At 35.8% G+C, this 27,317-nt stretch overlaps 1 protein-coding gene across 3 annotated transcripts; it reads left to right on the top strand.

The window, feature by feature from the left end:
• ENTPD6 (ectonucleoside triphosphate diphosphohydrolase 6) lies at positions 1 to 27,317 on the top strand. 3 transcript variants are annotated; one of them, XM_032216500.1, is made up of 15 exons: positions 1 to 146; positions 743 to 810; positions 3,848 to 4,134; positions 5,162 to 5,238; positions 6,294 to 6,437; positions 8,208 to 8,283; positions 10,922 to 10,957; positions 11,657 to 11,745; positions 13,649 to 13,728; positions 15,054 to 15,118; positions 17,447 to 17,548; positions 18,873 to 19,013; positions 22,173 to 22,229; positions 22,387 to 22,499; positions 23,408 to 27,317. In XM_032216500.1, exons 3-15 carry the CDS (start codon positions 3,891 to 3,893, stop codon positions 23,489 to 23,491), a joined length of 1,308 nt encoding a protein of 435 aa, XP_032072391.1. In that variant the 5' UTR covers positions 1 to 146; positions 743 to 810; positions 3,848 to 3,890; the 3' UTR covers positions 23,492 to 27,317. The 3 variants fall into 3 exon arrangements, with proteins under 3 accessions (XP_032072391.1, XP_032072390.1, XP_032072392.1); XM_032216499.1 differs by having other exon boundaries at positions 743 to 814; XM_032216501.1 differs by lacking the exons at positions 1 to 146; positions 743 to 810; positions 5,162 to 5,238 and having other exon boundaries at positions 4,058 to 4,134.

Raw genomic sequence — 27,317 nt, 5'->3', positions numbered from 1 at the left:
CCAAAGGCAGCCCCGCCAATAACTCTTCTCTCGAAATGGGAAAAAGAAGCGCTCGGATTCGGCGAAGTTGAGAAGAAAGCGGCGGGTTGGGCGATGACGAGCTCCAGCATGCGGTTCCTCGGCTGCCTAATGGGCCACGAGCGGAGGTGAGAGGAGAACCGCTCGACGTCTTCTGTCGGATTCTCCGCGGCTCAAGGGATAAGAAAAGGGGGGCAGGGAAGGGACTCTACGGGAAAGCCGGGCTTTACTGACGGAAAAGGGAGGCTCGCGGTTTGAGTCTGTGGTTTCTAAGCGCGGCTTTTGAGCTCAGCGTTTCTCTTAAGTACTTTGGTAAACGGCTCAATAAATCGCGGCTGGGCCAATCCAAGGCAAGAGTAAGACATGGGGATCCCAGCCAGCTTCCGGGTTATGATCTTGTTTCGTCTGGAGGAATTTAGGGAGGCTTTTTGAAAGTAAACCTGCCTAGAAAACTAATTGCAATTTATAAGATGATGATAAATAGTGACATGGTGAGGTCCATTTACATGGATAATTTCCAGGGGAAGCTACTAGCTATCCAAACCTTGTACAATACAGTGTTTAGCTGGGTTCTCATATATGCCTTATTTAGTTTTTACTTAATGCATTGGGTAAATCAAAGCATAATTCAGGTCGTATGATTTAGGCTTAATTGTGAATCCAGCCCTCGTAAATTATTCATTTATGCATTGTATGAACTAAGATATTTTTTCATTCCTTCTAGGTGGCCAGATGCAAAAGGCTACAGTTCGATTGACCTGAAGAACATTTTCAAAGTGGCATTTATTTTGTGTGGGTAAGAAAAGGAAAGAGAAATATTGCTATATTTGCTGAAATGTTCTTATATAATTTTTAAAAGGCAGTCTCTTCAACTCGTTACCAGATTGTAAGCTGCCCAGAGCTACTCTGTGGTAATAATATTTCCACCAATAATTTTTATAAATAAATAAGTTGCCCTTATCTTTTATCATTTAATGCTATAATTCAGCAATGTCGTCTTTGTTCTTCATCATTCTAATTATAAAACACTGTTTTGTCTGTATACTTACAGTATACAGTAAAGAAATTCTTCTTTAATTCAGCAATTTAAGTTTATCAGTATTTTGTGTTTGCTAACGCATAACAGTTGAATATATGTGCTCATACATAATGGAAAGTTCAGTTTACTATGATTCAGATTAACTGCGATTAAAGTTCACATAATTAGGGAGAAAATGATTATTATACCATACTTGCCATACAATAATTTTCTATGAGGAACTTATCTGAATTAGGTACTTGTTTACTTTAAAAAAAACAAAAAACTTTCCTTTGAGTATATTATTGCTGTTGCTTTAATTAGAGAATTGGCTAAAGTATGATGATTCATCACATGGAAAATTACAAATATAAAATATTTATCCAGTTGAATATTATATAATTCTTTGAGGTGGCGCAGTGGTTAAATGCAGCACTGCAGGCTACTTCAGCTGACTGCAGTTCAGCAGTTCGGCTGTTCAAATCCCACTAGGCTCAAGGTTGACTCAGCCTTCCATCCTTCCGAGGTGGGTAAAATGAGGACCCGGATTGTTGTTGGGGGCAATATGCTGACTCTGTAAACCGCTTAGAGAGGGCTGAAAGCCCTATGAAGCGGTATATAAGTCTAACTATTGCTATTGCTAATATAATACATTTTTAAAAGAAATACACTATAGAACACTTTTTGACAAGTGAGGAAAATTTCTTCAAGACACATATCTTAGTTATATATCTGTAGGAAGTTAGCACCCACTCCTCTCCTAGAAAAATAAATATTTTAGGAAATATTAAAAGGACAGAATAGTTCCCCTAAAAATTCAGCCCTTCCACCTTTGTCAATGGGCCATTAAGGCCTGAGCTAGTCTACTCTACATAACAAAGATCCTTCAGACAGAGCCATAATAGGAATCCCGAAGCCCTTTCATTACATCATCATCCAGCAAAGGTTCAACCAAGCCTGGTACTCAGAACAGCCTACAGAGTTGCCCCTGCATGGCCTCATGGGAGTCAGAATACAAGCTCAGTGGGCATAAAGCCCAGAAAGGGCATAAAACCAGGGTGCTCCCAGCATCTCTGCCCCCCCCCCCGGACCTCAAACTATCGTATTTTTCAGATTATAAGACGCACTGGTGTATAAGACGCACCAAGATTTTGAAGAGGTAAGTAAGAAAAAAAAGGTTTTGTCTTTCCCAGCCTCCAGGAGCACTCTGCAGGTTTCAGCGGGGCTGGGGAAGGGCAAAAACGCCCCTGTTTTAGCAAAAAGCAGAAGGAAAACAGACCATTTTCCACAAAAATAGAGGCGTTTTTGCCTTCCCCCAGCTCTGCTGAAGCCTGCAGAGTGCTGCTGGGGGAAGGCAAAAATGCCTCAGTTTTTGCTAAAAATGGCCCATTTTTTGCCCATTTTTCACAAAACTGGGATGTGGGGGCGGGGCTTTGGGAGGCAAAAAATGGCTGTATTCAGTGTATAAGATGCACCAACATTTCCATGCTCTTTTAAGGGGGGGGAGGTGCGTCTTATACTTCCAGAAATATGGTATGTGGTCCTGTGAATCATCAATAAACCTTTCCAAGCAACTTCCATGAATCCAGTGTCTTTTTCCCCACTTGAAACTGAACCCAGCTGGACAATTCTTCCAACATATCTGTAATGTAATTTCATTAGATTAACAAAACATCAGTGTTTGTTTTGGTAGAAGTACTTTACTCCTTTCTCTCTTTACTCCTTGTTTAAAAAAATCAATGAATTCAAAATTTTAGGTCAATATTTATCTCAATAATCTATTTTATTATTTTTCCACAGAATTTTCCTCATGCCAAAAAATATATATTATAGTGATAGTATCAATAGAATTGTAAAATCTGGCTTGAGACCAGGATGGATTTGATTTAAATCAAGTCAATTTAAATCATGATTTAAATCATAATTTAAATCACTAGTAAAAAGGCTTGATTTAATCAACTCGATTTAAGTCACAATTTTTAAAGAGCAGCTGTCATCTCTGTCCCACAGCGGCTCCTCCTCTGACCAGCTGTTGACTCACCAACAGCCCCATTCAGTTTAATGGGACGGTTGGTGATGCAGCAGTGACACAACAAGATGAGGAACATGGTGGGCAGCAGGTGAGTGGATGCCCACTAACAGGCACCCTCATGATGGATCTGAAATGACAGGTGCTTTTTAAATGTAAGGACTCATTCTTGATGATAGTTAGCATCTTTAATATTATTATTCGTAAACAAAATGAAGGTTTTCTATTTAGCTCGCAGAGCTTGGATTCATTGAATGAGTTTCCCAAAAATGTACATATTACAGAACATACAGCCTTGTGTTACATAACTAAGCTCCATTTCATGCTGAATAAACTAAATTATTAATGTATCTTAAATAGAAAACTATCTTTAGATAGATGTTTACTCCAAAAGCATTTTATTAAAATAAATTTGATAAAAGTAAAAAAAAATCAAATTTAAATTTAAAAAAAATCAATTAATTTTTTAAAAAAATCCTGCTTTTATCCACCCTCTTAAGATTTCCAGCAGTATTTTCTATACTTTTTCTGGAGTGACAAGTTTTTAAAAATAGTTCTTACAGATTTTTATTACATTGTGTATTTTTAGGAATATCATCATATAAAAGTATTCAAGGCAGAAATTACAAACTAAAACGCATTGCCGCATCATTGATATGGCATGTTAATGTTGTACTGCGTCTAAGCAGCCTTTCTAGTATATTTTGCATGAGGACTCAGTTTTTCTGAAATAAAATTTCATAGTTCCTTTTATGAGACAATTTTATTTTTTCATATTACAGGAAACCATAGGCACCTGCTCAAAAAAGTGAAAGAAAAAGTCTAATGGAGATCATGAAGTTCCCAAAACTATTCTGCGTATTTTCAATTTTCACATGTGCTGCTATATATGCTGTGTATACCAAGTGGAATTTTGACTACAAAGGAAAAGGTGTTGACAAGGGTTTGGAAAAGCAGCTTGGTGCTGAGATCTCAAGAAAAGATGAGGCAGTTCTTTATGGTATTATGTTTGATGCTGGAAGCACTGGCACCCGTATACATGTATTCCAATTTGCACAGAAACCAAAAGGTAACCACTTCAGTTCATAATTTTGCTAATATAGGCAGTGCTCACTTACCAACCACTTGTACAGTAACTGGAAAATTGCAGCAGTACTGAATGAGTGATACTTACAACCTGTCTTCAAAATTTGGGCCATCACCATGTCCCCATGTCATATGATCATGATTTGTGAAACTGGCAGCCAGCTTGCACAAATGACAATTCCGGTGTCCTGTAGTCATGTGATTGCCATTTGCAACCTTCTCTGCCTGCTTCCCACAAGGCAATGGGGAAGACAGCAGGGAAGGTCATAAATCACTCTGGTCGGTTCCCTTCAGGCTTCCTGCACACTTAATAGAGAAGGTGGAAGTAAAACCGTAAGTCATGATTATGTGTTATTTTGCTTAATAATTACTGATTCACTTAATGACCAAAGGGGAAGTGAGATCAAAAGCCTGTCATACTTATGTAACGTTTTGCTTAGTGACTGCAATGATTAACAATGAAGTTTTTGTTCCAATTGTGTTTACTAAATGAGGACTATCTGTCCTGTCCTCATACCATTTTCTTTTATTGTTTCCTCATGTCGGAATTTGCTGCCTCTTGGTGGCTTAAATATTTTAATATTGTTTATAAAAGCTGTGGCATATTTATTTATATATTGAAGGGTGGTGGGTTTTTTGAGATCTATTTTGAAGATAGAGCAACAGTGCAAAATACATGGTCTAATTATAATTTCCATATGAATATAAATATTGTAATCCTTCAGGTTACAAATTGTTGAAGACAGTACATAAGAAACGTATAAGTTTTTTTTAGGAATCACATAAATAGTGTCATCATACAATGAAGAGCTATTCCCATAAGACAGAAGGAAAGAAAGGGCATATTTCCGAGTTTTCTTTTCTGCAGTTGGCCCCTCTTATGAAGAAGGCTTTCACGTTAATTTCTTGTTTAATTAACTTAATTTTCGGTGCCTTTCATTTGCAGACTGCAAAATTATGTATAGAATCACTTTACTACATTGAGTTAATTTTTCTTTTTTAAAAAACAGAACTTCCTAGATTAATTGATACCACATTCAAAGCATTAAAACCAGGACTCTCTGCATATGCTGACAATGTGGATAAGGTAATTTGAACTTAAATGTTAATTTAGGCCATGCTTGCCTGGAAATTATTTTTAATTATTGTTAAGTTATAAAAATATATAATAAATTATAAATATTAACATTATAAATTATAATAATTATAATAATTATAATAATAGGAATTTCTTCTGAAAAAACATGCAAATCATTGTATTGCCAGGTTTACAGGGGTATAGTTGTTAAAGAAATATATATCTATGCTATTTGATAGGTAAGGTTTAAAACATTTATTATGTTCTGTCTCCATTTTTAAAAGGTATCTTATCCACTGAGTAATTCCTCAATAGTTAGGCACACCTTGTGCCAAAGTTAGGACCATGGATGTTAGGCACAAGCAACCAGAACTGCTCCAAGGTTTCAGTCAAGAGGTTTTTTTATTATTGAATTGACAGCCTGCCTGCCTTCCCTTGGGAAAGCCTGATATAGTGTTTGATCTCATATGCTTTCTCACCCCCTATAGAGTCCAAGCTACATATTTCTTAATTCTCCCTATCGGGGCCTCCTTCCTTTCAGCTCTTGACTCCACCTGGAGTTGTTTTTATGTCATATAGAGGTAAGATCTGTCTGAAACCTGAATTTTCCTGGCTCTTCATGTAGTACTAGCATGTCTAAACAATAAATCACATTGCATGTGAGACAACTTCATCTAGCGAAAGTATTCAGGATAGGCACAAAATTTCCTGACTTAGTGCTTAGGGGGAAAGCCTGGTCCTGAGAATCTTCCAAAAGGCAAATAGAGCTGAAGTCATTCAGATCTTGGGGAATGCTATTCCATAGAACAAGCAGGACAACAGAAAGCAAAATGCTGTGTTTTATATATATCAAGAAGTTAGGCAGCCTCAAAATCTTAAAAATAAATAAATATCCTGCATCATCCACAGGTATAGTTACCTCTTTTTTAACTGCTTGAATAAGAGCCCGTCTGTTTTAGTGGTTTAAGGCACCAGGCTAGAAGACAAAATAAGAGAACATATGCACGTGTGCATTCCCACAGAAACCTGCTTAAATAAAAAGGCAACACATTTTATTTTGTCAGAGTACTGAAGGAATAAATGAGCTGTTGGCAGTTGCTAAAGAAGCTGTTCCTATGCATTTGTGGAAGTCAACGCCCTTAGTTCTTAAAGCAACCGCTGGCTTAAGATTGCTGCCAGGAGAAAAGGCACAGAAATTATTGGATAAGGTATTTTGTTCCCTTACTTATCTAGATTAGTCTAAATTAGTTTGGTATCCTGGCATGAATCTGTCTTAAATCTTCTGCAGTCTGCATTCTATTTTAGCAGATAATGATTAGACTTCAGGCTTATTGATGAATGTTGGAGTATTAAAAGGGGGCTGCATTGCAGTTTATCATCCAGAGGTAGAAAGATTGGTGTCATCAATATATTGATTTCTTTTAAATCTTCCAATGAAGCATTGGATGATTTGAACAGGTGTATCAAAAGGCTTAATACAGATAACACATCTAGAAGAGGTCTGCACCTGGAATTTGACCTGGGTGAGGTTCATTCTCCCTAAATGTGCTCTACATGGGGCTGCCCTTGAAGAGCATTCGGCGACTTCAGCTAGTCCAGAACGCGGCTGCGCGAGTGATTGTGGGTGCACCTCGGTTCACCCACATAACACCTATCCTCCGCGAGCTGCGCTGGCTACCTGTTGATCTCCGGGTGCGCTTCAAGGTGCTACTAGTCACCCACAAAGCCCTCCATGGTAGTGGGTCTGCGTACTTGAGAGACCGCCTTCTGCCAATTACCTCCCTGCGACCAATTAGATCTCATAGATTGGGCCTCCTCCGAGTTCCATCTGCCAGCCAGTGCCGGCTGGCAATTACAAGGAGGAGAGCCTTCTCAGTAGTAGCTCCGACCCTTTGGAACGATCTCCCCGTGGAGATTCGTACTCTCACCACCGTCCAGGCCTTCCGCATAGCCCTTAAGATCTGGCTAGCCCGTCAGGCCTGGGGACAAAGATAATTGCCCCTCCCGAATGATGAATGAATGTTGCTCATTATTTTATTCTATGTCTGTCTACGTTATTGTTTGTATATCCCTCCCTTGATTTTATGTAAGCCGCCCTGAGTCCCCTCAGGGAAAAGGGCGGCCTATAAATGTTAATAAACCTCTAAACCTCTAAATGCTTTTCATTTTGGGGGTGCTTCTTGCTCTGTTATGGCATTCTGAATATCAAGATTACTGTCTATTTCATTTATAGTTTTCCACCACTTTCAGATGATATATTAGTATGACCAGTGTTGGGAGACACTTGTACAGATAATCCTTGACTTACGACCATTTGTTTAGTAACAGTTCAAAGCTTTGGTGCTGAAAAAAGTGATTTATGACCAATCCTCACACTTATGACCATTGCAGTGTTCCCACAATCACGTAATAAAAATTTGGCCTCTTGGCAACTGGAATGTATTTACGATGCATTCCAGGGTCATGTGTTCTCCATTTGTGACGTTCCCAGCCAGTTTCCAAAAAGCAAACTCAGTGTGGGAAGCTGGATTCACTTAACATCTGCAAAATTCATTTAACAACAGTGGTGATTCATTTAATAACAAAATTAATTTAATAACAGTGGCAAAAAAGTCATAAAATTGAGTATGATTCACTTATTGACTGCCTTGTTTAGGAATCAAAGTTCCGGTCCCAATTGTTTTCGTAAGTCAAGGACTGTCTGTAAATCTGGTAAACAATATATATTTGTAATAATACAAATCAGTAATATCTCTTTGCCATGTTTTCTATTATTATCCATTGTTTATTTCTGATTTAAACACAGCAATGTTTTTACTTCTTGATGAAAACTCAGCAGGTAGTTTAAATATGACAGAAAATTGTTCAATAAGAAGAATGACACCATATAGGCAACTGCAGAGAAATATAGTCATTTCTGAATTACTGTGTTTTTTTTAGTTTTAAATGTATTTATATCACTCTTCTCTTAATTTTAGGTAAAGGACATTTTTCAAGAGTCTCCATTCTTTATAGGAAATGATTGTGTCTCTATAATGGATGGATCAGATGAAGGTAGTTGAATTTATGTTTCAGTGATTTCATACTCTGTTTGTTTTTGATTCTAAAATAATCTTCCTGTGCAGACAGAATTTCTGTGAAGCTAAGGACAAACACAACTCTTTGTTTAATACCTCTGCAATGTTTTTCCCCCCTTCTGTTTAATCATGTCTGATTCTCAGGAACTGGCTGGACAAGTCCCTGCAGTTTTCTTGGCAAGGTTTTCAAAAGTGTTTTGCTATTGCCTCCATCAGAAGCTAAGGGAAAGTGACTAGCCCAAGATCATCCAGCTGCTTTGTGATTAAAGTGGGACTAGGACTCACAGTCTTGAATTCTCTAACCTGATACCTTAATCACTGGCTCTCCTATAATATTTTAACTGCTTGCAAAAAATTGTGGAGTAATATAAAGAACATCTATTCCAGTTTTATAAAGCTAAATTACTGTTTCCCAAATTTATTTGGCCATGGAATATTTGGGAGTCTTTAATTTAATCCCACATGCTACATCTGGGAAAGGAGGTTTTTACACACACACACACAAACACACACACACACACTTAGTTGAAACATTGGTTAGGGTTCATTGAAAATGAATAAGTAAAAATGAATTTCAATCCTCACTTAAAAGAAGTGCTGTGACTGAGTGTCCATTTTGTGCCCAAAATCTTTATCAGGAGAAGTGTTTTTCTTTTGTTGATCATAGATCAGCTTAAAATTAGAAGAATTGCTAGAAAGATCTTTGTGTATGGCGCAGCATTTCACACTTTTCATTATATCATAATGTGAAAATTCTGCTCCACATATGTCAGTCAAAGAAAGAATTCAAACTGCATGTTTCGCAGCAATTGAATATTCTTGAATTAAACTGCTCCAAATATAATTTCGTAGAATATTATTTTTTATTTTAGTTAAAAAATAAATAAGTTATTCTTCATTTATGAAACACACAAATACTGGCTTTGTAGTACTTAATGAAACCAAAAACTACACTATAATTTCCTATCCTTTTATAGAGAAATCAAAATTTATGAGCCGAGGTGGCGCAGTGGTTAGGGTGCAGTACTGCAGGCCATTTCAGCTGACTGTTATCTGCAGTTCAGTGGTTGTAATCTCACCGGCTCAAGTTTGACTCAGCCTTCCATCCTTCCGAGGTGGGTGAAAGGAGGACCCAGACTGTGGGGGCGATATGCTGACTCTGTAAACCGCTTAGAGAGGGCTGAAAGCCCTATGAAGCGGTATATAAGTCTAACTGCTATTGCTATTGCTAAAATGGCTGCTATTATCATATCTGCAGCCAGTTGAAACAAGAAAAAGACATTAGCCTGTTATCTATGCAGAATTCTCAGTTGTCAGATACTATGCATTCACTGAAATTTATTAGAGAATATCTAGTTGATGTCTAAACTGATAGAGGAGAATATTTGTAGCTCAGAGTTGAAGGGTTTTTGGTACTCTCTGAGCTGGTTGTTTTCTTGCAAATGATTCATTATGCAAACATCATCAGGTTATCTAGTGCTGAAGATGTTACCTAGTTTAGATAATGAAATACCTGCAAGAAAACAAGCTCAGAGAGCATCAAGGACTCCACATAATCTAAAGTTAGATGATCAAGGATGAGTTGATAGTAAATTTTTGGAGGAAAAAAAATCTGCATTTCCTCAGCATCTTTTTCAATCCCCTAAGAGTAAGATTTTAAATTTATCCCTCAGGAAACAAATTGAGAAATTTCCACTGGCTGTCCTACTGTACTAATAAACAGAAAATGCTATTTACATTTATGGCAGTTTCCACTTAGCTTCTGAGGAATTCTTCCATTTGTAGTAGGCACTTGGTTCCAATCTTAGCCACAGCCTGGCACTTGCAGGAATGCCCTAATCTCTTTTACTGAGGAAAAAAATGACTTCTTCATTCAGAAAGAAAATGGTTCGTTTAGTTATGTAGTATTGAGTTCCAGGTAGAATTGCATGTATCCATCTTCCACAGAATGAGGGCAGGCTTATATAAGAGTGAGCAAGCAATTTAGTTAATAAAATGTATTGTTTGTAGTTTTATTTATCTATTACTTGCTTTCAGACTTTATGTGTTCTGAGACTAGAAGTATAGTTGAAACAAAATTCTATAAATAAGTTTTTCAGTTTGTACTGTATTTAATTTTTTTTAATTATAAATTGTAGGCTACACATAGTATTGACAGAATACTGTGTGGCCATTTAGGAAGAAGAATTTTCTATACTATAGAATACTCTAGCAGGTACTTTGAATCAGTTCATAATGACCATTTCCATATGCAAATATGCGAAGGCAAAAAGCATGTGTCATGCATGCATGTGTCATCCAAGTTTAACTAAGATCTTTTAGCTTGCAAATAGTACACTTAATTGACATTTTCTGTATGTTTTTCCTCTAAAGATCCAGCTCATTTTTTTCTGATATAGTAGTAACCAGTTTGAAACCTAAGCTGCAGTTGGTGTTAGTCAGATACCTACCGTATATACTAATTGTTACAACAAGCATTTGTCTCCTGTGCCATGTTCTCATGCATCCTGATTTAAGTAATTTTGACTAATTTAAATATGCTCTTATTGATAAATAAATCACAGGAACTGGAAAATTGAAATCTGATCTCTACTTATTGCATTTTTTAAAACCAGGTATTTCAGCATGGATCACAGTCAACTTTTTAACAGGTATGTTTGCAAGTATGTTGTATTATATTTATATTCTATATTATTATTATTATTATTATTATTATTATTATTATTATTATTTAAATTTGTCAGTTTAATAAATCACCCATTTTGTCAGAGGTGACTCTGATGTCCTATAAAACATTAAAACAGTAATAAGGATAATAAATTTAAAATCCAATTAAAATAAAACTAAGCAAGATGGAGAGGGAGGGAACAAAGTGCACACAGGGAGGAGGTGGGGTATTATCAGCCACCTCCAAAGTACCGACTCCCATTGGGACCCCAATATAATACAATTTCTGTTATCTCTGAATGTTCAAAGTATGTAGTAGTAGTTTACTATTTGCTAAAGTAATTTGCTATGTAAAAATACAAGATTTACATAAGCACCATTGCATTCAGTGTAGCAGTTCCCAGGACATAAAATTGCAGCCATAGTTGCTTCAGGTAAAACTCCAGTTATAGTTTGAATTTAAAACCTATGCTTACTTTAATATATATTTCAGCAAATAAGAAATTAAAACATTTCCATGTATTTATGTTCCTTGTTTGTTATTTGAAATTATAAGTCTGATTTATATATGTGTGATAATATAGGCAAGGTACATGTGTTTTACTTGGAACTGTTTGTAAAAATAATTACATTTCTTCAATAAACATTCCATTAACTTTGCTTTATCAAATGATGCATTTCAGAAAGCTTGAATAATCCAACGAAGAAATGTGTAGGAATGCTAGATTTAGGTGGTGGATCTACTCAAATCACATTTCGCCCAAGCACTGAAGTAAGAAGAATACAAGTCCCTTTTATTTCAACTCTTTCAAGAGATTACCAGATAATTTTATACTTTGTTTTTGTTTGTTTATGATTATTTTCTTCAATTTTGATTTGGGATATAAAAACATGCCAGCATTAGAGTGGATTTAAAACTTGTATTGAAGTAGAAATTTAATGAACTCTCCACTGTTGACATTTAATGCTAGTAGGTTTCTATTCAAGAGAAAGGCTGTCAGCAACTATTGCTTTTAGATATATGACTTCCATTATTGAAAAGAATTGTGCAAGGTTAATACTGGCTATATAAATGGCTACGGATGTTACCTAAAATCCAAAACAATATAGTTTAGATATTATCTACATTATATTTCCGATACATGTTCTAGGTCTGATATAGCTCTAGAAGTATGCTGGCAGATCTTTGGTGCTAACAAAAATTGTAGTATCTGTCATTTCATTCATTCATTCACTCACAATATACAGCAAGTATAAAGCTTGAAAAATTCTGCCAGGCAGCACATTTCTAATGCCTCTCTGGCATTGCTTTTGATCCCTAGAAGCTGCTGGCCACCAATGGCTGACAGACAACATTTCTACTAGGTGGTGACTTTTCAGGATATCCTTGAAAAGTATCCAAAAGCTTTCAGAACATAAAGAAGGGCCCATGTAATACTTTTACTGCGCAAACTGGATTGGGTGCCATTTGGCTTCTGGGTCCAATTCAAGGGGTTGGTTATGACTTTGAAAGCCTTACATGGCATGGAGCCACATACATCCATCCCACCCAGTCAAGCAGGGAAAGTGTATAATGGGCCTCGTCAGCTAAATAGTTCCAGTTGGTAAGGTCCAGGAAAAGTGCCTTCTCTGCCATTGTCCCTGCCCTGGGGAACGTTCTTCCCACAGAGATAAGGCAGGCCCCACTCTCTCCTGGGGTAAAAACATGGCTCTGCAACGTTGCTTGGGGCTCACAGAGGAACACACAATAATGGGCCTAGTTAGCACCCTGAAAGCCCTCCCCTTCCCTTTTAAGTTTTTAATTCATCCTTGCCCTTTTTAAATATTACATACTGTTTTTATGTTTTAATATTTTATTTGTACACTGCCCAGAATCCTTCTGTGAAGGAGATTTTGAATGGCTTCTAAAATTTGATAATGGTCTTTTAGGGGAAATAGCTCTGTATAAGGGCATGCATCTGCCTATTTTATTTAATTGGAAAAAATGAATGGGAGCTCACAAATAAGGATTGGGTATAAAAATGTTAGAAAGTTGGACCAGAAGGAGGGATAAACAAGTCACAAAGAAGAGGAAAATAGAAAGCTGTGTCTGGATGGCTGATGAGGCTTAAAAAAAAAGAGGGAAGAGGTTTAAAGAACAAATGGCAATATGTTAAACAACATGTAGACATATTGGAAGCAAGAATGGTTTGAAAGATATGGGAGGTATAATGAATGGTAAAAAATAATTTTAGTCAAATTTCCTTTTATTTTATGCCTTTAATTTATTTAGCATCCTATTTCTTATTCCTTATCTGTATTTTGTATAACCCTGACAGAGTTGATATGAATGTAGGTTACAATTAACAAGCAGTATTTATTTTAGTTGTCTTATAGGATGCCACTGTAATTAAGTGACATAAGGCACATAATTTTCATAGATACAAGTATCTGTAAGATTCTAGGCATGCTGGCTTAATCAGGAAACAGTAGCATATAAATTGGAAGATCATCCTCTGGTCTATTTACTGAAATATCCAATCTTGGATCTTTCTATTTGTTGTTATCTGACCATGATGCATAGAGATATAACACATAATTTTAAGAACGTTTAAATATAGCTTTTTAGTAGCTCTCCAATCACATTGTTCTATTTTTTTTTAATGGAATATCAGGTATTTTCTCTTTCTTTACAGACATCTGTGGAGAACACAACTGCTGAACACATCATTTCATTTAACTTGTTTAATACAACATATAAATTGAATTCACACAGGTTAGTTGTCAAAAAGTTTTTTCATATAGTGGAGTTTTTTTTAAGGTTGTCAAATGTTCATAGTAATTGATTATTTATTTAAAAAAATCTAATACATAGTTGCATGCAAACATTTATGCATTTTTAGTCAAATAGTGGGTTTCTTTTTGATAGTCCTAAACTTGGTTAGGGGAGAAATAGAGGTGCTCTCAATTACACAGGATCTAAGATATAGTCATTTCAACATTAAGATTATAAATTTAATCAGAAACATTGTGCTGCCTGATATTTGGTCTAAATTATTACAAGAATGGAGTTGGCATGGATTAAATATATGCAGGGCTCTAAGAATCTACCTCAAACGTATTCTAGAGTAACAACAGGCCAATAAATTATTTGACTCCTATACACAGAAAACCAGAGGATATTTTATAACCCAAACGTCTGACACTGTTTCCTTGAAAAGACTGAGCAATTTAGATTGGCTGGGCAACTATACAGATCAGATTTTTCAGACTGCTATTTATAAGCCAGGAATCCCAGGAACTAGAAAAAAATCAAAATATAAATTTGGAAAAAGATACTGATTGGATTGATGTGTTAAATATTTGTAATATCCTTCCCATACTTTTAAAAAGTACCATTTCCTTCCTTCAAGGACAATCTTTTGGGGAATAACAACAGATTATGGGCAATTTAAATTTATCATGTGACCATACAGTTGCTAGTTATAAAAGTATTGGCCATTTTATAATAAAACGCTACTTAAACATTGACCTTAGGATACCATAAAATGTAATTCTTTTTAATTATTATAAAGACTGCAATATATTTATTTTGACTGTTCACAAATACATTTCATCTTGCTTTTGATGAACCATGAACTAACTTGCCTATTAAGCGGTAAGGTTCATTTCTAAAAGGCCCAGAATGCATTTCACCCCTTTGGCCTATCTAACTATTTAAAATGTATGGTATGGAAGCAAATTAAGTGTTTATAACTGTGAAATAAAATTTAAAATAACCATATTCATCATAAAATTATCATTATAAATATTGATAAATATGAATATATATTTATAAATATAAATAACTGCAAGGTGCAAATTAGCTGTAGATCTGCCATATTCAAAGTATCTTATACATGTAGTATATATAGTCTTATAGTCTGCAATAAAGTGACCAAGTTTTTTTATTGTTTCATAATTTCAGCAGCTGCAAAATCCAGTGCATTCTGTATCTGTTGTTTATAGCCAGCCACTGGTAGATATATTCTACTTCATAAGTACTGTTAAACAAAAAAACAATCTAGTCTTTATCAGAATTGCTTCTCTCAATTTGTCTAGTTACTTGGGATTTGGATTAATGTCGGCAAGACTGGCAATTTTAGGAGGCGTTGAAGGACAAGCCTGTAAGTATTAGATATGATTTGAATGATTTACACAGGAATCCCAAATTGCTTTTTTTAATGTTCCCTTTCCAAGTAGATAATGACATATTAATAATATTTCTCAATTAAAATCTATTAGTTTCTTTCTCTTTCAAGGAGTTAGAAGCAATGCACAAGTAAAACATAATCTAAAGATAATTAAAATAGATAAAACTCAATTAAAATAACCATATTCAATCAGGAAACATCAACCTTGGTTAAATTTGAAAAGGCTAAGCAAAGTGAGATTTTGTTACTATTGGGAGATCAGGATATATAACTGATTGCCAAGACCATTCTGAAGCAGCAGTGCGGCTGTACAAAAGGAGCACTGTTTAACCTGGGCTTCATTCACTTCCTAGAAGTGCATGAAAAGTAGCAGTGGTTCCCTACTAGATCTGGTGAGGCTGATTCCGATGCAGGCAGTCCTGTACATACCCAGTGCTAAGCCTTGAAGGGTTTTAAGGAGAAAGACCAGCACTTAACATTGTATCCGTAAGGGTAATGGTAACCATTATAGAGCCCACAAAATTGGTGTCATAGGTTCTCATTGCCAAAAAGCCGGAAATATGTAGGCTGTTCTGGAACAGTAGACATTTCTGAATAGTCTTTAAGAGCAAGCCTGTGTAAAGCACATTATAATAATTATAATCCAGATAGCAATGAGAACTTATAAATTGGTCCTTCTGCATCAAGTAGAATTGCAGTTGTTGCAGCTGGGCAAAGTTCTTTAGCATACCTTTTATCTGCTGTTATAACAGGAACCATAAGTCTAAAAGGGCCCCCAGATTGCAAATCTGCTCTTTCATGGGTAGCTCCTACCCATCTAGTAGTAACAATGGTGTTGAAAGAAAACTTGATACACCAACAATAACTCATCTTACTTGGCTTCAGCTTCAATGTATTCTCTTCTAATCAGATCCTTATTGCCAAGCATGTCTCTACAACCTAGCCTAACGTAGAGCCACTCACACAGCTGTATCAGAAGCAGAACCCCTGGCCACCAGTAAAGTATTTCTAATTATCAGAGGCATCCCTCCTCTCCCACCCTCATATCAAAGTAGAGGAAGGACCTACTGGTAGGACAGATCTCTGACCAGGCTACATTGTCACTTCATGCATCCATGTTTCACTAATAGATGACAGATGTGCTGCCTGATTTAGTACCCAGTCATGGATGAAGATGGTGTTATTACAAACAGACCTGGTCTTAACAATCAGCACCCTGAAGCTTTAAATTGTATCTGGAAGTCTGTTGGTAATGTCAACAATAGGAAATGTACTACAGTCTAGACTGGAAAATTAAATCAACTGTGGATTAGCAACCTCTTCTGTGTTGTTGTCAAGAAAACTACATATATGTGTGTTAGGTAAGCTCCCCATTGGAAGAGCGAGCAAAGCGTTGTGAGAGTTGTGTTGAAGAACACACAAACCAGCATACAGAAACACTGCAGTTTAAAGAGGCTTTTACTTTCATAGAAATGGAGGTATCAGAGTCCATCAAACAGCCCAAGTCATACAGGGATAATTCAGTCAGTCATCAATGTCATTCAGTTAAGGGATAATCCAAATAACATAGTCCAGTAACATATAATCAGTTCGGTACACAAAGTTTGCTAACAGTTGCAAAACTTACAATAGCTCACGGCACTTCCATATCAGTTCAGCCCAGCATCTAACAAACAGAGGGAGAGCCAGCAGACATTCTGGCTCCCTCTTATGGCCGATTGAGTAAACAGCACCCAATCACATTTAAAGCATGATTTAAAGAAACAGTTACAACATTGTTACATGATTTATAAATTGCTACCTCAACGGTTAGAATCATATTCCTAACGATGTGTATGAAATTCAAGCAGTAGACTTATATACCGCTTCATAGGCCTTTCAGGCCTCTCTAAGCGGTTTACAGAGAGTCAGCATATTGCCCCCAACAATCTGGGTCCTCATTTTACCCACCTCGGAAGGATGGAAGGCTGAGTCAACCCTGAGCCGGTGAGATTTGAACCGCTGAACTGCTGATCTAGCAGTAGCCTGCAGTGCTGCGTTTAACCACTGCGCCACCTTGGCTCTTCTAATTATTATTCAGAACTGAACTTGATTCAAAGGAGAGTTTACCTTTCATTCTATCTTTGGAGAATTAGCACTTTAGCTTTGTTTATTACCCCAAATTTATGTTTGATTGATCTGTACTATACATTCAAGTATCAAATAGAAAACATTATCTTGGGGGTGGGAAAATTGTTTGCCTATTCAAAATAATTTCTGTATCTCAAGCAGACTTGCTCTCTCTATATTTTTCCCTAACAGTAAAAGAAGGTGAAGAACTAATAAGTCCCTGCTTGCCACTAAATTATCAAGGTGAATGGGAACATGCAAAGATACTGTACAAAATTAAAGGGCAGAAACCAGGTACCTGATCACTTCTTTATTTTTGCAAAGGTACTTGACTTTTGCAAATGGGTCTTTTGAATAGAAATTGTAACTACATCTTCACACATTCTTCCTCTAAATAGAGGAGTGCATATACAACATTCTGCCCATATGCACCAGTTTTACCAAATGTTTGCGGTCACACTCATGAGTAAGAATGGTGTTTGAAAACAATCACAGCAGAAGGCTGACTCATAAACCCGTTTAAGGTGATAAGTCAGCTTTTTAATATTGTTTGATCCCCAAGTGATTTGTGATGGAATGCAGAGATACAGAAGGGAGAGTTTTATTGGGCTGGTCTAAAGATGTTTGAAAGTAAGAACAATTATAGAGTTTTCCCCTGTCTTCTTTCCAAATACGGTTCCAGCGATCAGGCATTTTTCTGAAATAGTTCATTTTTAGGATTGAGTGCAGGAGTAAGTATAGTGGAAGCATTTTATTCCTTCTAGACAGCTCATAATTACAGTTTCTAGGCAGCTCAGATCGAAGTATAATGCACTGATATAACAAAGGACAGGTATAAACCAGAGTCACAAAACTCAACAGATTTCAAAAGTGTAAAAATATAAAATGCTCCATAATATACTGAAGGTCTATATTAAAAAGAGAAGTCTCCATTAATTCACAGAACCTTTCTTGGAAGAGGTTCTTCAGAGCCTAAACTGTTCCACCAGTAATTAAACAATTACATACTTGTCAGGCCTGCAGTTATATTCCTTTTAGGATTTTTGGCCTGCCACACTCTTTAATAATTTTCTATGCTGTTTCATTAGTGTAGTAATTGGGAGGGGGAAAAGTAAGGAGTAGAATAGTAGAACATGGTGTTGTCATAATAGAACATTCCTTTCTAGAAGCCCAAGGTCATTCTTTGTCTCTGCATCTCTGCACCTGACCAGAACTAGATGGGTGGAAATGCCAGCGTGGCAGAGGAAGATTGGACCATGTGATGAACTTGTGGGTGTGGGGGCAAGATATTGAATTTTCAACTGGGTGGGAACCCAGGAAGTTTTCAGATTCAGGATTCCCACAGATATGCCAACATGTCTGTCTTATTAAATTGGAAATTTAAGGATAGCTCTGCCTTGGACTCTGATTTAATTCTGCATGATATTTGGAACGCTGACAATACTATTTCCACCTGCCATCCTCCTCCTTATACAATATTATAATTTCCTACGTAATGCCCTGCATATTTGCTTATTTCTTACTTGATGCCAATTGATAACTATTTGCTAAAGATATTGAAAAGTAGTAAATCTCAATATATGAATTCCATTACAGTCATTTTTCCTTTGTCTTTTAGGAAGGGCACTTTTTGAATCATGTCATAATGAAATATCAAAAGTGCTGAACAAGAACATTCATGAGACAGCCAGAATAAAGGACTTGGATTTCTATGCTTTTTCCTACTATTATGAGTTGGCAGTAGATGCTGGTTTAATAGGTAATTTAGCAATAAAGACAGTGTGAACCTCATATTAGAAAGTTGGATTTAGTTCACCAAATGCAATAACAAGTTCCACAGGGCATTGATTCTAATTAGCCAAAGCAAGGGAGCAAGAATAATCTAATTTGTTTCTTCTCTCTGCTTTCAGAGGTTCTTCTCTTATGTGCTGGACAGAGCTTAAATATCAGTAATTTTAACTAACCCCAAATCCTTATTTACTTGTAAAATATTGATGAGATTAAAGTGATATTGTAAAGCAACAATAGGCAGCATGTCAAATTGATCAGGCAATAAATGGTATTGCCTGCCAGATTATTTGGAAATTCCCAAGTGTCCACCGGAATTCCTCCATATGCATCTGGGACAGTCTGTGGTTATACATCTTCAGTAGAAAATAATATGTATGTAATGAGTCCATTTGCTCTGCATAGCAGTTTGTTTCACCTGAAATAGGAAATTGGTTTATTATGGCAGAACACCAGATACAATTTTTCCATATCCAGCTCATCCTACCACTGGTCCAAAGGATGGCCAATGAATACACTTAAGTCAAGCACTACTTAGGACAAGCCCATGGAAGTAATGAATACTTGAGCCTTTCGGGACCTAAAAGACTACACAGAGATTATGGTTACAGATTAAAGCCTACAGTATTGAAAGGCAGAGTTTTGCCCATCATGGCTTAAAAGGAAGGTATAAAAAAGGGAGAGAGAGAGAGAGAATTTGCGTGTCAGAGAAAAGTTGGATCTCAAAAACTAGATTTTGAGGTTCTAAAAACTTTGTGTATATTTGATATTCACAAAGCCAAAGATAAACTAAAGATCATCATTGGTGTAATGAAATCCCCTACAATCGCCATACTACGAATATGTAAAAATGGTGCTAAGATAATCAGCCTATGGAACTACAAGCAGATAAATATATCTCTGCAAGATAGTGATAGGTGACTGTGGTGCTTTCACATATGCCATGGCATAGCCTACAAATGAACCTTTGCTAAGGCCTCGAATGCATCAATAGATGGAAGAAAGCCATTGAAAATAAACTTGAATAATCACAGAGGATTATTTTAGAGGAACTAATAAACTCATAGAGGAAAGCCTGATGTTGCTTCAGTTTTACAATGCAAATAAGAGTGGCATTTGGTTTGCTCACACTGCTGTCAGTTTATTCTGGCACTCAGTCCACAAGAATACTCAGGCTTTTCACATGACAAATCAATTCTTGAGGGAAAAATCTGCAAGGATAATATCTCTGCATTAGTTTGCTCAAATGCCAGGTTGTCATAATTGAAAAGTCACCTATCCTAGATTATATGGAGCGAGGTGGCTCACGTGATTGGGATGCTGGATTGACAATTTGCAAACCCGTATTCAAAGCCCAAGTGCTGTTGTGTGATGTGGTGAGCTCCCGTCATTTGCGCCAGTTCCTGGCAACTTAGCAGTTTGAAACTATGGTAACACAAGTACATAAACAGGTACCACTTTGGTGAACTCATTGGCAGGGGCGTGAAAGGAGCCAACAACTGGGCATCTCCCAAGCAATGGTGATGTCACTGCTAATCCTTTCACCAAGGAAGTGATTTGGGGCTTCCAGCAGGGAAGTATAGTATAATATCATAAATTATTGAAATTACATTATTTATCAGTTGCTAGTTATTAATTACAATGCACGTAAGACGTGTTTTACAGTTTTACTTTTTCAAGACTTTTTAAAATCATTTTCTGTTAGAAGTCAGATCAAAAAGAGGTGCTGAAAATATTGCCAGTGAATGAATGCTTACTTTGGACAGTCTTAATTAGAACAGTTTATCATTTTTTAACAAGTTAGAACAATTAATCAGTGGAACAACTTACCTCCAGAAATTGTAAATGCTCCAATACTGGAAGTTTTAAAGAAGAGATTGGATAACCATTTGTCTGAAGTGGTGTAGGGTTTCCTGCCTAAGCAGAGGGTTGGACTAGAAGACCTCCAACATCCCTTCTAACTCTGTTATTCTAATTCTAATAGAAAAGTCTTCTAGTCCATCCATCTGGGAGGGTACTGTTCAAGAGTGATGACAAATAAGTATATCTTTCTCAGGCCAAGCTTAAGAATTCTATGAACATAATAAATGTTGATCAGCAAAAAGTTTGATCAGCTACCTTAAGATATTCTGAGAAGCAAGCCAGTTGAATATAGATAAGCATTCTCTACATCTGCCTCAGCAGAGAGGTAGGTGTAGGGAATGCTTATCTTCAATACAATACAAAATTGATTGGAATAACTAATATTATAGATATAAATTAAATAAATATATAAAATCTAAAGGTCATCTAAGCCTTTAATACATTTAAACTTTCTAGAGCCAACAGTAATCATCTTTTTGCTGTATATTTCATAAAGTACAAATCTTTAACTCATAGTTAAACTTTTTTAAAAAAAATGTTAAAGGAGACATACTATAGTAAAACTTGCCAGCCTATAGCTTCTCAATCTTTAAAAATAGCAAAAAAAATTAAATCCAGAATGATTAAGAGATGAACCTCGGTCAAACTTAAAGTCCATATAGGCAACATTAGCAACTACAAACATGATGGAATTCCATAATGCCTACCTGATGATAAGCCAAGCACAAAAATGCAGTTTCTGCATCTGCTCACACAAAAAAAATCCTGTACAGAATACATGTGGGTAATCTTGGGATCTCAGATTTTAGCGGCCCAAATCCTGCATTCAGGTATAATTTCAGCTGCAACATCTGCTTTTCTACACGAATGTCAGTTTCCCATAATGGCTCACTGGAAACTTCCCATATTTATGCTTATTCTTTAATGTTGTATTTGCTTGTTATTTTGTTTATTTGTTTAGTGCAATAATTTGTGAAAACCTCTCTTAGAACATAGAAATCATAAGTACAAAAAGATTCCAATTGAATGTCTATTCATTTCTGTAATTCTATGAATATTGCAGGGTATTTTTCCCTGTTAAAGACTCTGAAAATAAGACACATTCTTATTTTAATGAGCACTAAACCTAAAGATCTGTGCTTGAAATGCACACAATACTGTCTACTTAACCATTTATTAATCATTTAAAGTGGCAGCTGTTTTGCCAATACTGCACTATTTCTGTTCTAGAACTAGGGAACTGTTTTTTCCCCTTCTCTTTCTTTAGATAAGAAAAAGGGAGGGATCCTACCAGTCAGGAAGTTTGAAAGTGCAGCAAAGAAAGGTAAGTACTGTTGCTTGTATGCTTTCCTCAAGATCTAAGGAAGTTTTATAAAATACAATCCAACAAAGGCTCTTTAGTAACCAGAGAAAAGTGTTTATATCGGAATAGTTCTAGCAAAGACTGCTTTTACATTTATTTGATTTTTTCAATTACCCAGTGTGTAAAACAATGGAGATTCAACAAGGAAAGCATCCTTTCTTATGCATGGATCTTACTTACATCAGTTTGCTGCTGAAAGAACTGGGCTTTCCAAAGAATCACATTCTTAAGGTAATAATTTTTAATGTCAATATTTGGAGTAGAATTATAATATCAATATTGAAAATACTAAGAGTAAAAGAAAAGGGATATCCAAAATTTTGTTTCACAAACATCTATCAAAAATAATTAGGTTGTTTAAAATAATAATAAAATTTTAATTTAGAAATATTATTTATTCTTTTCGAATATTGGAATAACATTTTGAGTTAGAGAAAGATTTGGAAAAAGCAGAAGTAGACATTGGAGAAGAGACAGACTAAAGTACTTTAAAGAGGAACAGGAAGAGAGAAACTGAACCCTAGACATTGCATCCCACCCTGAACCATGTACAATAGTCTTAAATGTGCAAAATAAAATGTATGATTTATAGTGTACAAAATTTATTTTGACTGCTTCATTCCATAAATCTTCATCAGCTTTTACCTGCACTATTTTAGATTTTAGGAGCTATGGTTTTGAATTGCAGTGTAGAAGACTAATTCTGTCCACAGCCAGGAGTTTGATCCTGACTGGCTGAAGGTTGACTCAGCCTTCTATCCTTCCAGGATTGATAAAATGAGGGCCCAGATTTTTGGGAGCAATATGCTGACATTGTAAACTGCTCAGAGAGTGCTGTAAAGTATTATGGAATAGTAAATGTCTAAGTGCTATTGCTATTGCTATTTTATAAATTTTAAATACTACAGCCAAGATATATTATTTCCTCTTTTTCCCCCTACATTATAAAATCTGGGAACTCATGGATTCCAAATGCTACTTAGTAAAACTAAGGCAATGCATAAATTGGGTATGTGTGTACTACATGGAAGGCTATTATGCACTGCAGTCTCTTGAAATATATAGATCACAATGTTTTAAACAGCCCACAGAAACATCTCTACTTCCAAAAATGTTAATCATTTTTTTTTTCATTATAGCTGGCCCAGAAGATTAACAACATTGAAACCAGTTGGGCTTTGGGAGCAATTCTTCACTACATGGATTCACTTCACATGCTATAAAATTAGAGATTTACTGCCTGGGGAAAATGAGTCTAGGAAATTGGACCTGATTGGTTCCTTTGAAAAGGGCTATAAGTAAAATATATATTTTTAAATGTTTTGAATCTTTCAGTAAGGGAGGCTGGTGCTTCAGGTGATAGCTTAAGGTGCCCAGTATTGTCCTGGGATCACAAATACTTTTAGCATCACACAAAATCAGTAACACTCATTTTGAAAAGACAGCTAAAAGCAGAAGCTTATTAGAAATCAAACCAAATTAGTATAACAAATCTCCTTTGATTTTTAATGAACATTGCTAATGATCTCTGATTTATTTGATGTTCTTTATAAGAAAAGCACTTAATCTTTAGGCAGACATTTTGCCATTTGTTGATGCAAGCATATAAAAGCTAACATCAGAAGCAAGCAACTTTTTAACTACCTTTGAATGTTAGACCGTCGGCATTCAGATTTTAAAATATGTGAATATGTGGGGTATTTATTTTAAAAACTTTGTTATTCTTTGTGAAACTCTTACTGGCACATATTTAGATTACTTTTTGAAACCCAGCTTTTAATCCTTCAGAGCCTTTGGGGTACTGGTTTATTTTGGAAGAGGTGAGCTGGGCAAGATGCCTGTTCCCACATGGAATTCAGTTGATGTTTTCCCCTTGATTTTGACTGCCTTAATTTCTTTCTGGTGTATATTCCATCCTGTAACAGCCTTTTTCACTTTTAAATGGCACAATGTTTTTTGTTCCTGCTGTCAAGCAAAAGATTAGATAATGTTATCTTGCTATAACTCACTTCATGCAGTCCTTGTTTAGCAACCACACTTAGCAACTATTTCAACCAGTGAAATAGTTGCTAAGTGATACAAACATTAAACAAACCACATGTTGAGAGGGCCCACAAAGATCACTGGTTGTTGCCATTTTAATAAACGTTCTCTCATGTAGCAACACAAGCAATTAGTCTAATTTTGGTGTATATTATGGTCAAGTGCAGAAAGTTTGGCAGAAGTGCATGCATTGGTTGGAAAATGTTTTTACTGCTATTTATTATTATTGTATTTGTGAACAGTCGTTATCTGAAGCAGTTGCTAAACGAGGATTATCTAAAACTGCTGAAAGAATCTTTTCATATGGGTCATAGAAATAGCTGAATGAGTTTTTTGACATAGGCTAACATCAGGCAGTATTGGACCATGCTAGTTTGGTCTACCATTGTCCAATACATAGACTATAGTATGTTTTTTGGAATGTATTTTGGAATGTATTAATCAGTTATAAAATACTTGTAGAAGTAGTTTTTGATTGTATAAATTTGTATGAAAGACAGAAAGCACCCTACTGCAACATGTATACCTATATCAGAGAGATAATCTGAAAATTCAGGAAAAATGCTTGAATGTTCTAATAATGATTATGTGCGTTTGTTTAATTTTGGTTTAAATATTAGATCATATTAAAGATAATACGAATGTTCCAAATTTTGTATTCAGTAAAGAGTTTGTATATTTAAGGTTCCTTTAGCTATAAGGAAACTTCAAATACTTTTTTAAAGTCTTCACAGTCTTCTTTTAAGCAAGTAAATTTATTGCTGCACTAAACAAAGATTGGGGAACTATATGAAGGTTGAATTTCAGCAGTATTAAGGTTGTTTCCACCCAAGGACTCTGTTCAAAAGCATTTCTAGATCCCAAAATGTGCTGGGTTTGAAGGCTGAGCTTAGTTTATCATTGGGTAGGTTGCAATGTACTTGAAACTGCAGTAAAACAAATGTTCTATTTGAAACAATGCAACTTTCTGGTGATCCTTTTTTATCATCTGCAGAAACGATTGTGTCATCCTACCTTTTGGTTTGAAGATATCAACAATCACAGCAGAATTTCTAAGGCAAAAGTTGACTGCATGGTGTTAAAGTTTTTAAGATTTGTTTGTTTGTTTGTTTAGCATTATTTCTGTGCTACTCCACTTACAATTACGATAAAGGAATTAATACATATCCTTGGTAAAAAGCCATAACAGTATCCCCAAATACATTTTGATGGAAAGATTCAGCTGAATGTACTAATAAATTCCCTCCCAAATGTCAATAGGGAGAGGCTATATTTATATGGGCAGCCAATTATTTCAAAGGCTGGAAAAGCAATAAAAAGGGGCATTTCCTGTCTCTACCTCTTTAGGTAGGACTGGCAGATACTGTCTGGGACAGATGATCTGTAAAGTTACTAGGACCCAAGCCATAAAGCACTCCAAAGTTGCTTTTGTGATACTAGGAAGAGGAAACAATGACAGTATGGAAATCTATGTTTTCTTAGAAACTGTGCCAGTCTTGTAAACACATTAGACACTGCAGGGATTGTTAGAACTGCAGCATGAAAGAAAAGAGCAACTCTTACTTCTGCTGCTAGATTCATAGTGACAAATAACTATGGAGAAAAAATATCAATTGACATCAACCAAGGCCTTTCTCTTACTAATAGCAGGGACAATGAATTGAAATAGAAGAAAAGAAAGGAATGATTCCTGCCCTCCCTAGCTACTGCAGTCCTGATTTTTAAAGATACGTTTGATTATTTTGTTGTCTAAAACTGAAATGGTTCACAGTAACACTTGCAATAGAGCAAACATCGTGGTCGACACAGCATAGTAGCCCATTGTAGAAGTGAAAAGTTACAGATTATCCAAATATATATTCTTATATTTTATTCATGCATAATTTAGCAGAACACTTGAACTCTGGCATTAAGGAAGTTGGTCTACTGGCCAGTTTAGTTGATAGAATATGGTTTATAAGCACATAATATAGATGAAAAGTCAAAAGGTATTTGTCATTAATTGCTGATTCTCTTTGGCATGTCCTTTGAAGCAGAATGTGTGTAAAAATATGCATGTGTACATGTCCATATGGATATAAATGAAGTTAATATGCTGATACTTGGTTCATCTTTTCCTTCACTGTATTAAAGGATGAAATGAACCAGTTCTGTCCCTTGCCGCTGGTTTGGCTCATATTATCTGTCATTGCACTCTTTGCTACTTCATTGTGATATTTTTCCATTGATTGTGCAATCTTAATTTGTTTGTTTTTATCTTTTCATTCTCTGTTGACTTTTCATTCCATAACTCAGATTAAAGCATTCCACTAATTGAAGACTGTGTAATCGTATGATGTCAGCTTTTGGAAAGTAGGATACCAGAATAGCCTTGGTATTAAAAACTAGCTTTTCAGTGATATTTGCAGCAATGCTGATAGACAAAAATGTCACTCTCCTGCAGTTTGAAGCAGACATTATAATATGTATAATTTATTCAATTTTTGTTAAACTCCCCATTACATCTGATACAATTGAAACTGTTGACTGATGCAGTGAACAGTCCTAATTATACTCAATTGGTAAATTACGGTATAGGGATTCCCACTGAATCCAAAAGGCCTTCAAATAAAGAGGTTTAGATGGAAGCAAGCTATAAAACTGCCTTTGCTTGCCTTTTAAACAATGTTGAGCACTGATGAAATTCCCCAGAGTAATAAAAAGACTAGTGTTCTATTAATTATTCAAAGGAAGTAAATAGGATGACTAAGACAGTGGTTAAGATAAATCAAATACTGAACTGGAAAAGAATGTATGTCCTTGAAAAATAAGCTAATAGAGTTTAGTGATACCTGCAGAATGTCATTTTGGTTTGATTCCAGATATAGTTTGGAAACAATTTACAGCTGTGTACTAAGAATAAAGTCCTAATCAAACAGAACAAAGGATTTCATTGTATTAAAAAGTTAATTAGCACATAAAATGTGACTTAGTCTGGTACAGTATTCCCAGTACTTACTGTTACAT

Source organism: Thamnophis elegans, chromosome 4 (assembly GCF_009769535.1).
Source record: "Thamnophis elegans isolate rThaEle1 chromosome 4, rThaEle1.pri, whole genome shotgun sequence".
Classification (NCBI taxonomy): domain Eukaryota; kingdom Metazoa; phylum Chordata; class Lepidosauria; order Squamata; family Colubridae; genus Thamnophis; species Thamnophis elegans.
Note: the sequence above shows the minus strand (reverse complement) of the source record. Positions and strands in the feature narration are given on the sequence as shown.

Bases quoted from the DNA above. Each gene is read 5' to 3' on its own strand.
- ENTPD6 (XM_032216500.1), top strand. From the start codon at position 3,891: ATGGAGATCATGAAGTTCCCAAAACTATTCTGCGTATTTTCAATTTTC. The intron at 8,284-10,921 runs GTAGTTGAATTT...TTTTAAAACCAG, and splicing joins AATGGATGGATCAGATGAAG to GTATTTCAGCATGGATCACA. The intron at 13,729-15,053 runs GTTAGTTGTCAA...CAATTTGTCTAG, and splicing joins TATAAATTGAATTCACACAG to TTACTTGGGATTTGGATTAA.